General features: G+C 42.5%; 1 protein-coding gene across 4 annotated transcripts in view; it reads left to right on the top strand.

Moving 5' to 3' along the window:
- The first annotated feature begins 184 nt into the window (after nt 1-184).
- HDX (highly divergent homeobox) overlaps nt 185-13,568 on the top strand; it is a 34,264-nt gene continuing 20,880 nt past the window's right edge. Inside the window, exons 1-5 of one of the 4 annotated variants that reach the window (XM_072429586.1) lie at nt 185-686; nt 898-1,007; nt 2,270-2,419; nt 3,785-4,879; nt 8,990-9,043. In XM_072429586.1, the coding sequence (XP_072285687.1) occupies nt 939-1,007; nt 2,270-2,419; nt 3,785-4,879; nt 8,990-9,043 (1,368 nt within the window). In that variant the 5' untranslated portion in view covers nt 185-686; nt 898-938. The other 3 variants (XM_072429587.1, XM_072429585.1, XM_072429588.1) reach the window with 3 other exon arrangements.

The raw sequence follows: 13,568 nt of genomic DNA, 5'->3' as shown, positions 1-13,568 counted from the left end.
TATATTGATCTTCACCCCCATATACTGATACCCCTATTTATTGATCTACACCCCCATTTACTGATTCCATATACACTGATCTACACCCCCATATACCGATCCCGTATACATTGATCCTCACCCCCTTATACCGATCCCCCTCTGCATTGATCTACACCCCCATTTACTGATTCCATATACACTGATCTACACCCCCATAAACTGACCCCCTATACACTGATCTACACCCCCATATACCGATCCCCCTATACATTGATCTGCACCCCTATATGCCGATCCCCCTTTACATTGATCTACACCCCTATATACTGATCCCCCTATACATTGATCCATAACCCCATATACTGATCCCCTATACATTGATCTGCACCCCAATAATCTTTCTTTAGCCATTCATTCATAATATCTGATGTGTCTAGTAGAATGACTGCTCACTGAACTGTACAGACATTGTGTCCATTTTTATCTTTCTAATTATTATCACCATTAAAGTTATAGCTTAAAGACAATTCATAATACTTCCATCACAGTACATAATGACTTCTTCTAATATTATATTTGCCTATTTAGATGCCAAATGGGAAAAATCAGAAACAGAACTGGACACCGGTCCGAGTAATAACAAAATATCTGTGAGAAAATCCCTAAATGGCAATCGGCTTTCTGGGCTGGGGTGGAACTGGGGGGTCAGTATTTAGTGACTTTCCAATAGCTTTCCATTGGGGGCTTCTCACCTAGGTTTGGTGCTCTGTGTGTTTTGCTGCTCACCATAAGCTCATCTATGAGAAGCCAGATAATTCAAGGAAACATTTTTTGTACGTCCTGTATCCTGGAACTGTAACTTTCTAATGGTAATGCTATTGGCCTGAGTTTACAGAACACATTTTTGCTTTTTAGGAACCTAGGTTTTGCGCTGGTGGCGCAGCTAAATATCGATTATGGAGGGTGGCGTCGCTCCCAATGTCGGGGAAGTTACATCTACAGGTTCTCAGGGATACCAGCCAGAGGTACGATGTTTTCACTTATACACACAGTTAAAGTTTTGGATACTGAATATGTTAATATATTCTGTTTATGTATTCCTATTTCACTTATACCTATTTATATTTTTGTAATGGTATGTAAATGTGTATATATGTTTGTGTTGATGTTTGTTGTTTGCAAATTTTTTACAATAAACAAGTTCTCTTATATACACATTATTGCCAAGAAGGAGGCAGTGTGGCTTCATTTCCGGTTTTACTATGTTAATCCATAAATCAGTGCAGAAAGTTTGGAGTTGCCCTGTCATTGCATTATCATTTGGTATATAAATACCTGTCATATAGGAAGTGCTATGCTTACCTTCCTGGTGGCCTGTTTATTCCTAAAAGTGGACTCATCAGTAAATTTACTAGACTACATGATAAATTCTGGGCATGTCACAATTTACAAATATAGTGCCGTTTTTTCAGAAAATAGAACTCCAACTGTTATCAATAAGGGTAAAGAAAAGAAAAAAATATCAGGAAAATTACAGGTAAGGAAGACGACCAGGTGAAGATGTTGGCACTGGCAAAGAAGCTAGAAGAGGTGAAATTGGTTCTGCTTTAAAAAAGAATACATTTTGTCACTTTTAAAGTGTATCCTCTCCAGCCTTGGAGAGCTTTAATAATTCAGGGCCAATAAAACAACATACAGATTCAATGCATTTGCTGAATGACATGTAGACTGACAAACTTCATTTTACTTATTGATTGGCTTTGCCCACATTTATTAACACACTGTTATTTTGAATGGGCACAGTGCAGAAAATTGCGCCCGTTGCAACACTGATTGGTATCAGTGTTGCAGCGGGCGCAATTTTCTGCACTGTGCCCATTCAAAATAACAGTCTTATATTCATGTCACTAAGGCTTGGGGGAAATCTTCGAAGACTTATTGTAGTAAAACAGAAGCCGGGTAAATATACATACTGATGTAACAGAATATTGGAAATTATTAATACCTGTCTAATTTTTTTTTTCTTTAAAAAGAGTTTTTTCAGTTCCTGTCTGGTAAAATGGTGTGTGATAATCTCATCCAAAACCCCAGAGTTTAGTTAGGACCTGAATCCCCCCCCCCCTGAATTTCTAATCCCCCCCTGTGGGTCCTGTTGATCAGTACTGCCTGTTCCTAACTCTTACATGGCTTTGCACTGTTGTCATGTACTTTTAACATCTTGGGAGTGTTTTGTTAGTGTCGGCCGAGCCTGTCCGTGCAGTAATATGATTTGCATCACCCCCCCCAGCAGATGAACCTTCGGTCCGTATTTACAGCAGAGCAGCAACGAACATTACAACGCTACTATGAGAATGGAATGACCAATCAGAGCAAAAGTTGCTTCCAACTAATTCTGCAGTGTGCACAAGAGACCAATCTGGATTTCAGCGTGGTGCGGGTGAGTAAGTGAGAGTTTGCCAATGGCAGCTTCCAAACTGTGCACAGGGCATAAACAAATCACTTAGCAAAATGTAGTCTTTGGAGTGTGGATCAGTCTGGGTGGCATCTTAAATCTCTTTGGAACTCTAGCAGTTCCAGAAATCCAAAAGTCTCAATTCTGCATACACTGTTGTTAGGAAACGCTTATCGGACCGGCAATTCCATGCTGTGCACTACTGCAGTATCACACACAGCCTATTTTGCCCAGCGATATCACTTGCAGCAGCAAAGAGAACTAAGAAATAGCAGCAGCCCTGGCTTCCCTTTAGCCGTGCAACCTGAGATGTTTATTGGCATCCCCAGCACACACTGTGAGGCTATGCACAGCTGATGTTAGAGGCTGATTAGTTCCTGGCTCCATTCTGCCCTGTCATTGGCTGCTAGGACTTTAAAGCCTCTCTGCTCCCAGTCACCAGTGCCTGTTGCAGTGTGAAGTTGGGCTGACCTGCTGCTGGTGTTACTTGTCTGATTTACTGATGCTGACCCTGTAAGTTTATGCTGCCTGGACTGACCTTTTGCCTGTGACCCCGACTCTGCTTGTGTTTTGCCATTGTGTACCTCGTCTGGTAGACGGATTACCTGTGTATGACCTCCAATCTGTATTCTGGACTTGTCTCTGCTGGAATCTTGGTACTGCTTTATCTGTGGGCTCCTGGTCCTCTGCCAGCCCTTCCCCAGGCACCATACCTTGTGCACTAAGTCCTGGGGGCAACCGTGTGCTGGGAAACGCAACCAGTCTCCTGGGTGGGGGCTTGCTATAGATGAAGACTTTGGCTTTAGATTGGGGGACTGGTGTCTGGCGAGTACTGGTACTGGACCAGGGCCTTACAACTGAATTATATAAATCAATAAATATATCCCTGACTGGAGTTTTTCTGACAGTCTAATTTATTTTTGCTGTCTGTGTACCATAAGGGAGAATTCCCTCCACTTCCTATGTCAGTGATGCAATGGACAGTAAGAAAAATTAACTTAATAGACAGGCCCAGGAACATTTCTTTTTAGCTCCTGTTCTGGACACAACTGAACATTTTGGATTTCTTCTCACTTTTTGTCACTGGGATAAGTAGAGAGGATGAATAATCCCAGCCCGGTTTTCTAACCACTCCATACTTCACCAAAACCTAAAATTTAAATAAAGCGTAATCTTGAAATTTGAGTTTTGTTGTTCTCTAATGAAAGTCCTGGCCAAGCTGAGGATAGATAGGAACACTTTATGGGTAAATTGAAGGTTGATGGCTTGGTAGGAGATCAGATGGATTTAGGTGAAGTTGTAACAAAGATTTCATTACTATAATATTGTAATTTCTTTTCATCCCCACAGACCTGGGTTGGAAATAAACGAAGGAAGATGAGTAGTAAAAACTACACAGAGTCCAACCCCAAGCTACCAGTACCAATGTCAAGTTCTTCGTCACTCCCTCCAGAAGGGACCGTCAGGAATGTGCCAAATCTCCCTCGTAATCAGCCCACTCGGTCCTCCTCTAGCAATGATTTGATTATGACTTGTGTGTACAGCCCAAACAATTCATCGTCCCGATCAGGGATCAGCCCACAGACCACCAGTCCTAAAACTGATCTACTGAAGCCAACGATGCAGAGGCCACCAGCAAGGAACGAGCCTGAGTTCCTCAAACTTCAGTTACCTCCGCACAGACAAGGTTCCTTGGTGAAGAACTCCATGGATGAGAAAGCCATGTTGTTATCTCGACAGCCCAGTGGGACAAATCCTCCAAATTCAATGTTTGCCAAGAAAAACTTTGGTGGCTCTCCTGGTCAAATGATGGACAGGATGGCCCCTCAAAGGACAAGGTCATGGTCCATGAAGGCCGTTTCAGATCTTCCTAGTGGTCCAAAGCCACATAAACCCGAACAGCCAAGCGTCAGCCCAGTGCACCATCTCTCCTCTGGGCAACGCAACAGAGACCCCTCTTGTGGCCTGAAGAACCTGGAAATAAGAGAAGTTTTTTCTCTAGCGGCCACAGATCACTCCTCCAGGACTCTAAATTCGGGGATGGACGAGAGGCCACGACAAGTGGAAACTAACTGCTTTTCCATTGCTATGGAAACGGGAGATGTTGACGAATACACACGAGAAGAAGAATTAGCGTCCATGGCAGCACAGAACCAGCTGTGTTCCAGGTTTAAAGAGACTAACAGCTCGCCCCATGCAGAGAACCCCTGCGCTTTATCGCCAGCCTCTGTACGGGCGGGAAATAAAATACTTCCAAACAACGCCAGAGATGCTCCAGAAAACACTGTCTATCACAACAATGATTATTACATGCTTAATACCTCAGTACACAACACCAACAGCGCCCAGTTCCCGGTAGGGACCACTTCCCGAAACAGTGCGCACCGACACTACAATATACGCCCACTACAGGGAGGACTCCTACCCAGCCAAAACAACTACCAGGTAAGGGGGTCACCTGTAGGTGTTTATATAATGATTTATATCCTCTCCATTGTCTAACTAATGCAAACTATTACTAACATCACCGATAAATGACCTGTTCAAGCCAATTATTAAAATACAGGAAATACACAGATGAAACACATATAGAAGAGGGCTTATACCAGCCATCCAGTCCTGGGATTTACATAGCTCTGACACATAGCAAAGTCCTGTCCGGCAGGGAGGAGGAACCTGATCTTGTAGCCTTACGTTGTACAGTTGTAGTTTCCTATGCTGAAATGTTTGTGCTGCAATTTCCTTTCCAAATCTGAGCTCTGCTGTACAGTAGCCTGCAAGAGGCTGACACCAACTCACATTCAGGTACTTAACACTGCTTGCATTTGTAAGTTACCAGTTACAGCAATAAATTGTATGCTTTATATCTGCCAGTTTAGCAATATTTCAAAAACAATAAAGTGTAGCCAAAATCAAAACTTAAAAAGAAAGAAAGAAGAAACACTAAATAAATTTTGCTAAAGCATAGCCCGCCAATATCTTATTTTGCAGAGACCATGTGACTAATGCTTTGGCACTGGTCATGTGACCAGCCACTGGGAGAGAAGTGTTTTCTCAAGGAATGGAAAGTATTTGATATTCCATGTTACCATTTACATTGATCAGCCAAAACATGAAACCCACTGACAGGTGACATTGATGATCTGGTTACAATGACCCCTGGCAAGGGGGGGATATATTAGGAAGCAAGTGTGATGTCAGATCTTAAGGTGAAAAAACAGACCAATCTTCAGATCTGAACAACTTTTTGATTGCTGAACAATAAATTAAAGCTCCAGAAGTGTCCCTGGTATGTTGGGGTTAGCACCTACCAGAAGTGGTCCAAGTAACGATAACTGATGAGCAGGGTTACAGATAGACAGAGTCTTTGTGCATGTGGAAGGCTGGCCCAATCACATAGATATGCTGCTGTAGTATAAGTAAAAAACATAATGCTGGTCATGGGAGGGAGGTGTCAGAACACAAATTACATTAAAGCTTGCTATGTATGGGGCCGCATAGTTACAGGCCAGTCAGAGTGCCCATGTTAGCCCGTTTATTGCTGAAAACCCCTACAGTGAGCATCAGAACTGGACCATGGAGCTATGGAAGGAGTTGGCCTGCTCTGAATAATACCATTTTCTTTCAGTCATTTAGTGTCTGTGCATCATTTACCTGGAGGAAGGGGTGGCAGCAAGTTGCACTATTGGGAAAAAAAAGAAGCTGCAATGCTTTGGGCAAGGTTATGTTGGGAAATATTGGATATGGATAATATTTCGGCACATACCTAAAGATTGCTGCAGACCATATACTCCCCTTTATGCCAACAGATTCCCCAACTTGCAGTGGCCTCCTTCATGAAGATAATGCACCCTACCACATTGTAAAAATTGTTCAGAAATGGTTTAGGTCACCTGACAAAGATTTTATGTCATTGGCTTGACCCCAGAACTCAATCCATTCGAACTTTCGTGAGAAGTTCCAGAAAAACAAATGCAATCCATGCAGGCCCCACTTCACATATTACAGACAACATAAAGGATCCGCTGCTGACATCTTGGTGCAAGATACCACTGGACACTTTTGCAGGCCGTGTGGAGTCCCTATGGTTCAGGGCTGTTTTTGGAGCACAAGGGGGTCTTCACAATATCAGGCAGGTGATTTATTGTTATGGCTGATCAGTGTAAGAGTTTATTAGATTTGGATGTTCAGCCCTTTAGTAAAGGCCCACGTCTACGGGAACTAAATGTATGCCGACATTGGTAAAATGTGCGAATAAGTAGTAACTAGGACTAAAGTACCCTCCCTTCTTCCAGATCTCTCAAGTGCTACCAAAGCCTGGGCATTTGGTCAATATTTGGGATGGTTCTGGGTTTACCCTGCTCCCTACTTTTTGATGATGTGAGCAGTGCAGGAGGAAGTGATAAGCAGCACCCGAAGGGTTTTTATTTGTGCAGGAAAGTTAAGTTCCAAACCATTGTATTACTGTGAATGGTTCAGTTTGACTGTTCACATAGAATTGTGTTAATATTTGAATATAGCACCAATGTCTGTTAGGTGATATTCCAGCTTGCTTAGTGCAATAATTCTAAACTGGAACTCCAGGCAGATTTAAAAGACATAAATTATTACATCTCTGTATTCATTAATTTATTCATGGCCACAGTTACATGTCAGGAGCCTACAGGCTAAAATCTGATTTTTAAGCTCCGTCCACAAAAAGGCCATAATTTTTTTTATCCTTTTTGTTGGTCCCCAGTTCTAGTGTGTACTGTTCAATGTGTGGCATGACCGCCCACATGGGGGGTGGTGGAAGGGTGGTGCATATAAAATGTACAGGGGGTCAGCTGGTCAGAGCAAGCTTGCAGCTTTCCATACACTGTCACTATTACAGGACTGCTGACTGAAGTTTCTAGAATGAGCACATGCTTAGTGTATAGGTGTGAAAACAAGACATTGTCATCAACAGTCAGGGACTTTGTTGTAGTTTAAGATTAGCGTCTTGCAATTATTGGAGCAAAGTGCACCCCATAGACATAAGCCTAGCATGCTTTATGATAAATCTGGACTTGAAAGGTATTTTATTGCAAATATTGTACAACAGAGTAGGAAAAAGGAAGCAAGGGGAGACACACCTTTTAAATAGGGTCTTGCTAGACCTCACTAACTAAAAGTGAGTTATAGCTATACAAACGAAAGGAGCGTGGGTTAAGGAGACCACAAGGGAGGTGTTTAGTTTGGCAAAATTCATATGTATTAGTGGCATACAAATTACAGTTATGCTTAGGATACAATCATAACCATGTATAAAGTACAGTCATAAGGGCATACATCAAAGCTGTCATAGTATACAATGTGTATAATACCCTGGGTGCTTCATCAAGTAAATAAAAATATATATATTTTGGGAGACACTTGCTGATGATATATGTATATTTATATTATGTTCAATTTATGATCTATACAGACTGTAAAGTCTCCATGACATACCCCTGAGGAAGCCTTAGTTGGCGAAACGCATTGGGTAAAGGACATTACATGGTTATGTACAAAAATGGTGACTGACTAAGTAACTGACTATGATGACAATCTAGTCATGGAGCCTGGATCACTACTTGTTTTAGCTTACTATGTCTAGTATACCATGGCTAAAAATACCCTGATGAAGTAATCAGGGGAGGATTATACACATTGTATACTATGACAGCATTGATGTATGCCCTTATGACTGTACTTTATACCTGGGTATGATTGTATCCTAAGCACAACTGTAATTTGAATGCCACTAATACAAAAGAATTGTGTCAAACTAAACACCTCCCTTGTGGTCTCTTTAACCCACGGTCCTTTCGTTTCTATATAGTACAACAGAGCTCAGACTGGTTGAGGAAAAGGCAGCAGGAGCTTTTCAGTGTCCAGACACAGGTAGAGGCTAGGAAGGCAACCTAATTAAGCTGCAGCAGAGAAAAATCAGTTTGCCTCCCTTACCATACAGAGCTGGGTGGAAGAGCAGACAAGGGGACATCAATAAATATTTTATGTTCATCCTAAAGCTGTTTAAAGTCTTCTGTCCCTACCACGGTTTAGGGCCAATTTGGGGGGCAGCAAATTACCAAACCTGTATGGCTTTGGGATGTGTAAGGCAACATATGGAAACGTGAGAACAAACATACTCCATGCAGATAGTGTCCAGGCTGCTGTATTAATTTGGGGCCCAGGTTCTGCAGAGTTCTGGTCTCTCCGGCACTGTGGTGCTCTCTGGTGTTCCCAGATTTTCATTCATAAAACTCTGAGCCTGGCATTAATGTCACATTTCCATATCGCCCCCATTTCATACATCGGATTCCATCCATACCCAACCCGATCCATTTCATGGCATTGCTGTTACTTTCCCCTGTCAGGATGGATTTACATTTCTATGAATCTGTGAATGTATTACTATTGTTGTATTATTTACCCGGCGCGGGGGAATAACAAACCCGGGATTACACTAAGCACCCGCCGGCACTTTGCTATTTACATAAATATTGTTCTGGTGACGGCCCGATATGACGAAGCCTCTCTGTGTCTCCGCAGATATCAGGGAACCTCAGCGTGCCTTGGATTACCGAGTGTTCCCGGAAAAGAACAGTGAGTGAGTTTATTAAAGTAGCATTTGTAGAGCTTTAAACCTGAATCCTTTTGTTTAAATGGAATATTGCGGCTTTGTGAAATGGAATGCCGCTAATGCGCTGTGCGGGTGCAGAGAGCTTTATTTCATGTCTGATGTGATGAAAATGGCTCATTGGCTTTTTAGGACAAATTATCACCTTGAGGAAAAAAATGTTCTCATCCCATCCTAAACGATATGTAAACCCTGCACCAATTTATAGCCTAAAGTCTCACTGCATTCACTCAGCGTTTGTGAATCCACTGCAAAGTTTCGCTTCTGAAGATTTCTGTGCCAGGCCGACAATGCTAGAGATTGTTTATATGGGCAGTGGGAACAATGGTTCCTTGGCAGCCCCTGGGGAATGGAAAGTCCCAATTTCTATGCCTTTTCAGAGTTACCCCCCAGCTCTTTTTAGCACGGTGCACCACTCGGCACTTTCGGTAGCTCAGGCTGGGCTTTGCATAGAGTGAGATGTCAGTGAGAAAGCACTGCTGGGGTGAGCTATATTTATACAAAATGTTTGTCCACTTTTTGACCACCCAGCTACAGTTAAACACCCCAACCAGGCTGGAAAATACTTCTGTGGAGAACACCGCCCTTCTTTATGGTTGAACATTTGGCTTTGGGGGGTACTAAATTGCTCCCCCCCCTTCATACTCCAGTAGATTGTAAGCTCTTTGGGTCAGTGTGACGTAAAAGATCTGCCACTAGCTTCATAGGACAGTTTCAGAAGTCCTAAGGAGTCCATGCCGGGAGGGGTCACCAGGGCAGATCCTACATTGGGAACTCTCCCCTCCTACTGTGTGATACTTCCCCTACCTCCTAGATTGTAAGCTCTTCAAGGCAGGGTCCTCTCCTCCTCCTGTGTCACTGTCTGTATCAGTCTGTAATCAGCAACCCCTATTTATTGTACAGCGCTGTGTAATTTGTTGGCGTAGCTGTAATAATTTGGGTAGCTGTAATTGAGATGATGTAACATGTCAACTGAGGCAAGATTTTTGGCCATGAGTAAATGGTGCCCACACCCAACCTCATTGTCAGCAGTGTTATCAGCCTACCCAGTGAGCTCCTCCTAAACACTGTTCTGCCAATCTGAGAGGGAGCTCTGTGGTTAACTGAAGAAGCAAACATGGCGGACTGACAACATTGCTGCTTACTGTAGGTCAGTGGGTTAGCGTTGTCAGCCTGGAGCAGGAAATGCTGTTACAAGGTCTTGCAATTGATTCATGAAAAGTTGTATACTTAAGAACACTGGTTCTGATTTATTAAAGCTTTCCAAGGCTGGAAAGGATACAATTTCATCAGTGAAGCTGGGTGATCCAGCAAATCTGGAATGGATCTAGTCCAGGATTAAAAATATTTGCTAGCAAATTACTAAAAAACAAAAACATTCCAGGTTTTCTGGATCACCCATCTTCACTGATAAAAGTGTATCTTCTCCAGCCTTGGAGGGCCCATTGTGTACAGTGAGACCAAACATACTGAAATATGGTTGCAGTGTCTTTTACAGATTTGGAGAGAAATTGGAAGCAACTGAACATCTGACAGTTTTTATTGTTGCTGTCCCATGGTGAAGAATTTTCTCACTGGTGTCACTGAGATCGGGAATAAAAGGGAAATCTCTGTAAGGGAAAACAATGATAAAAATCCTTTCCAAACTCCATTTAATCGTGAAAAAAAATAATTTCCTCTCTCTTTGTGACCTGGAATTATATCCAGTCTATAAAGCCATCCTAACAATTGCTACATGGTACACAAAGCTCCATATCTCCAGGATGAAGAACTTGTCTATATAACGGTCAAAACTAACAAATGACTTACTGGTTATAGTCTAGTAATGGAATAGCCAGTCAGAAGCCTTCTTGCGGTCAGGTGATGGCACAGTGTCGTCCAATAGGAATTACAGAATTTTTGTCCTGTTTTGGCCATTGAAGAAGCTGCTTGATAATGGCTGCTAAATGTCCCAACCTGGGCAGGTTTATTCCATGGAGACTGCAAAAAAATATCTGTTTCTAGAGCAGAATGGTTTCATAAAGAGGAACTAAACTAAACTTAGGTGACGAAGGTTGGGAAAAAAAACCTGCCGATCCCACATACTCATGCGTGAGATTGGCACATTTTTCTCGAAAAGGCTCCTTCTGCCCATGCCCGAGATGCTCAGGCATGCGCAGAAGAAGCTCTCAAGAGCCTCTCAGGATCCATGATGTACTTATCCCGGGAGGCTTTGCTTTCCCATACATTCTCCATCGCCTAGGCAATCCAGAATTAGGGGGCAGTGCTGCACCCTTTAAAAAAAAAAAAAAAGTTGCACTTAAAAAAACCTAAACAAACAGAATTTTTTTCTTACATAAAGATGTTGTCTACCCTTTTATGTAAAGTGAATATTCTGAGTTTAGGTAAACTTTTAGATGAACAACAATCAGGTTTTATTCTGTAGCTGCTAAGCAGGAGCTGGACCTTCATTGGTTTGTTTCTCACTTATTGGTCCTGATTTAATAAAGCTCTCCCAGACTGGAGAGGATACACTTTTGTCAGTGAAGCTGGGTGATCCAGAAAACCTGGAGTGGGTTTCTTCAAAGTCATTTGCTCTTTGCTAACAAATGGTTTGAATTGTAAACCAGATCTATTCCAGGTTTGCTGTATCTCCCAGCTTTACTGATGAAATTGTATCCTCTCCAGCCTTAGAGAGCTTTCTTGTCCCCAGGGTGACAAAGCTGTGATTTCAGTGCAGGACAGATAGCGTTGTCACCGTTACAGGAAGTGGAAAATGCCCAGGAGTGATCATTTCTGACATTTTTCGTTTGACCTCAAATTCCATATTAAACAGCTACAATTCATTATTTGAGGCAGATAGCCACACACAGGAACTCATCATAACATTTTTTCTTTCATTTCTTATCAGTATTTTAAATTTATACATTTTTGTAGCTGCATTTAATTTTTAATATATTTATTACATTTTAATAATCTTTAGTAAATTAAGCCACGTTGTTACCAGCATATTACCATTGGTTGTTTGTTGTCAAGGGGCAGGACTGCCCCTGACATCAGCCAATGGGAACACTGGGTGCTATTTACCTTGGCGAAGGGCCTACTCCTTCTATGTATATTAGTTACCATAGCAACTAGTGAATGTGGTTGACACTTTCTGCCCCCTGGGGTATAATAAAAGGGCCAACAGAGGTTTATCTTGCTAACCAAAAGGTAAACTTTGGTTCAGATATTTGAAATCAAAATCTTTTTTCTCATTTCAGCCACAATAGTTCTCAAACCAACATAATAGACTAACACTTGTTCCAGAGGAAGTAGAGAAGGGTTAGGCCTCTGTCCAGTTTTTATTATCAGTGTTGCACTATCTGTTTTCCTTGAGGGATAATTGTTACAGATGGCAAATCCAAATCAAGTTGTCAACAGAGCAACCATAAGGGGGAAATCCTCCATTGGGACACCTCATTTAGTGACACCTGTTTTAGAGGGAAATTCTGCTCATTTGGGGGCGTTTTCTCTCATTTCCTGTCACACCTCCATGACAGGAAGTTATCAGTTTTAGGATAAATTACCTGACAGGAGGAGGTTTAGGCCTTCCCTAGCCAAGCAAGAAAAGTTTTCTTGTTACACAAACATAAAGCATTGCTATACCTTTATATATCTATAGCGTAAATTGTACCCCCTACCTGGGCTGTTGGGGTACAGAGATCTGCCCACTGCGGCCTAGCACACCTACAATCCTCCCTGGGAATTAATGTTCTGTCAGAGAGGCTAAGGGGTGGGGCTTTATGTTGTTAGGGGCGGGGATTAGGCTAGTTAAGGCGGGGCTTCCAATATTACAGTCATAGACTGCCACAGCTCCTCCCCTGGTTACCAGCTCTGCCTTCTGTCTTCTTTGTATAGACAGGAAATGACATCAATATTGTTTACAACTACCAGCAAAGATTTGGAGGGGTGCTAGGCCGCAATTGGCAGATCTATTCACCCGGACATACACAGATCTGCCCACTGTGGCCTAGCGCCCCTCCAATCCACCCTGGAGGTTAATGTTCTGTCAGAGAAGCTAGGAGTTGGAGCTTTTTGTTACTAGGGGGGATTAGGCTAGTCAAGGCAGGGCTTCCAGTATCACAGTCATAGACCCTAGTTACCTGAAGCTCCGCCTCCTTTCTCTTTGTATAGACAGGAAATGACATCACTGTTGTTTACACCTACCAGTATGGATTGGAAGGTTGCTAGGCCGTACTTGGCAGACCTGGACATACAAAGATCTGCCCACTGCGGCCTGCTGCCCCTCTAATCCACTTTGGGGTAAAAATGGCAGCTATTTCACCAGATTTATTGAATGAGCCCCTCAGAGAATGTTTAATCACCATGTAAATACTTCTGTCGCCCTCCCCCAATCAGAAGATCCGCTTGCCTTGCTGCGTCTGTAGTTCAGGTGGTCGATAATTGACAATGCCGCTTGTTTTATCTAAATTGTGTCCTGCTGCTCTGTCTATAGAGGAATGAATTCCT

Source organism: Pyxicephalus adspersus, chromosome Z (assembly GCF_032062135.1).
Source record: "Pyxicephalus adspersus chromosome Z, UCB_Pads_2.0, whole genome shotgun sequence".
Classification (NCBI taxonomy): domain Eukaryota; kingdom Metazoa; phylum Chordata; class Amphibia; order Anura; family Pyxicephalidae; genus Pyxicephalus; species Pyxicephalus adspersus.
This window is presented reverse-complemented; position numbering and strand designations above follow the sequence as displayed.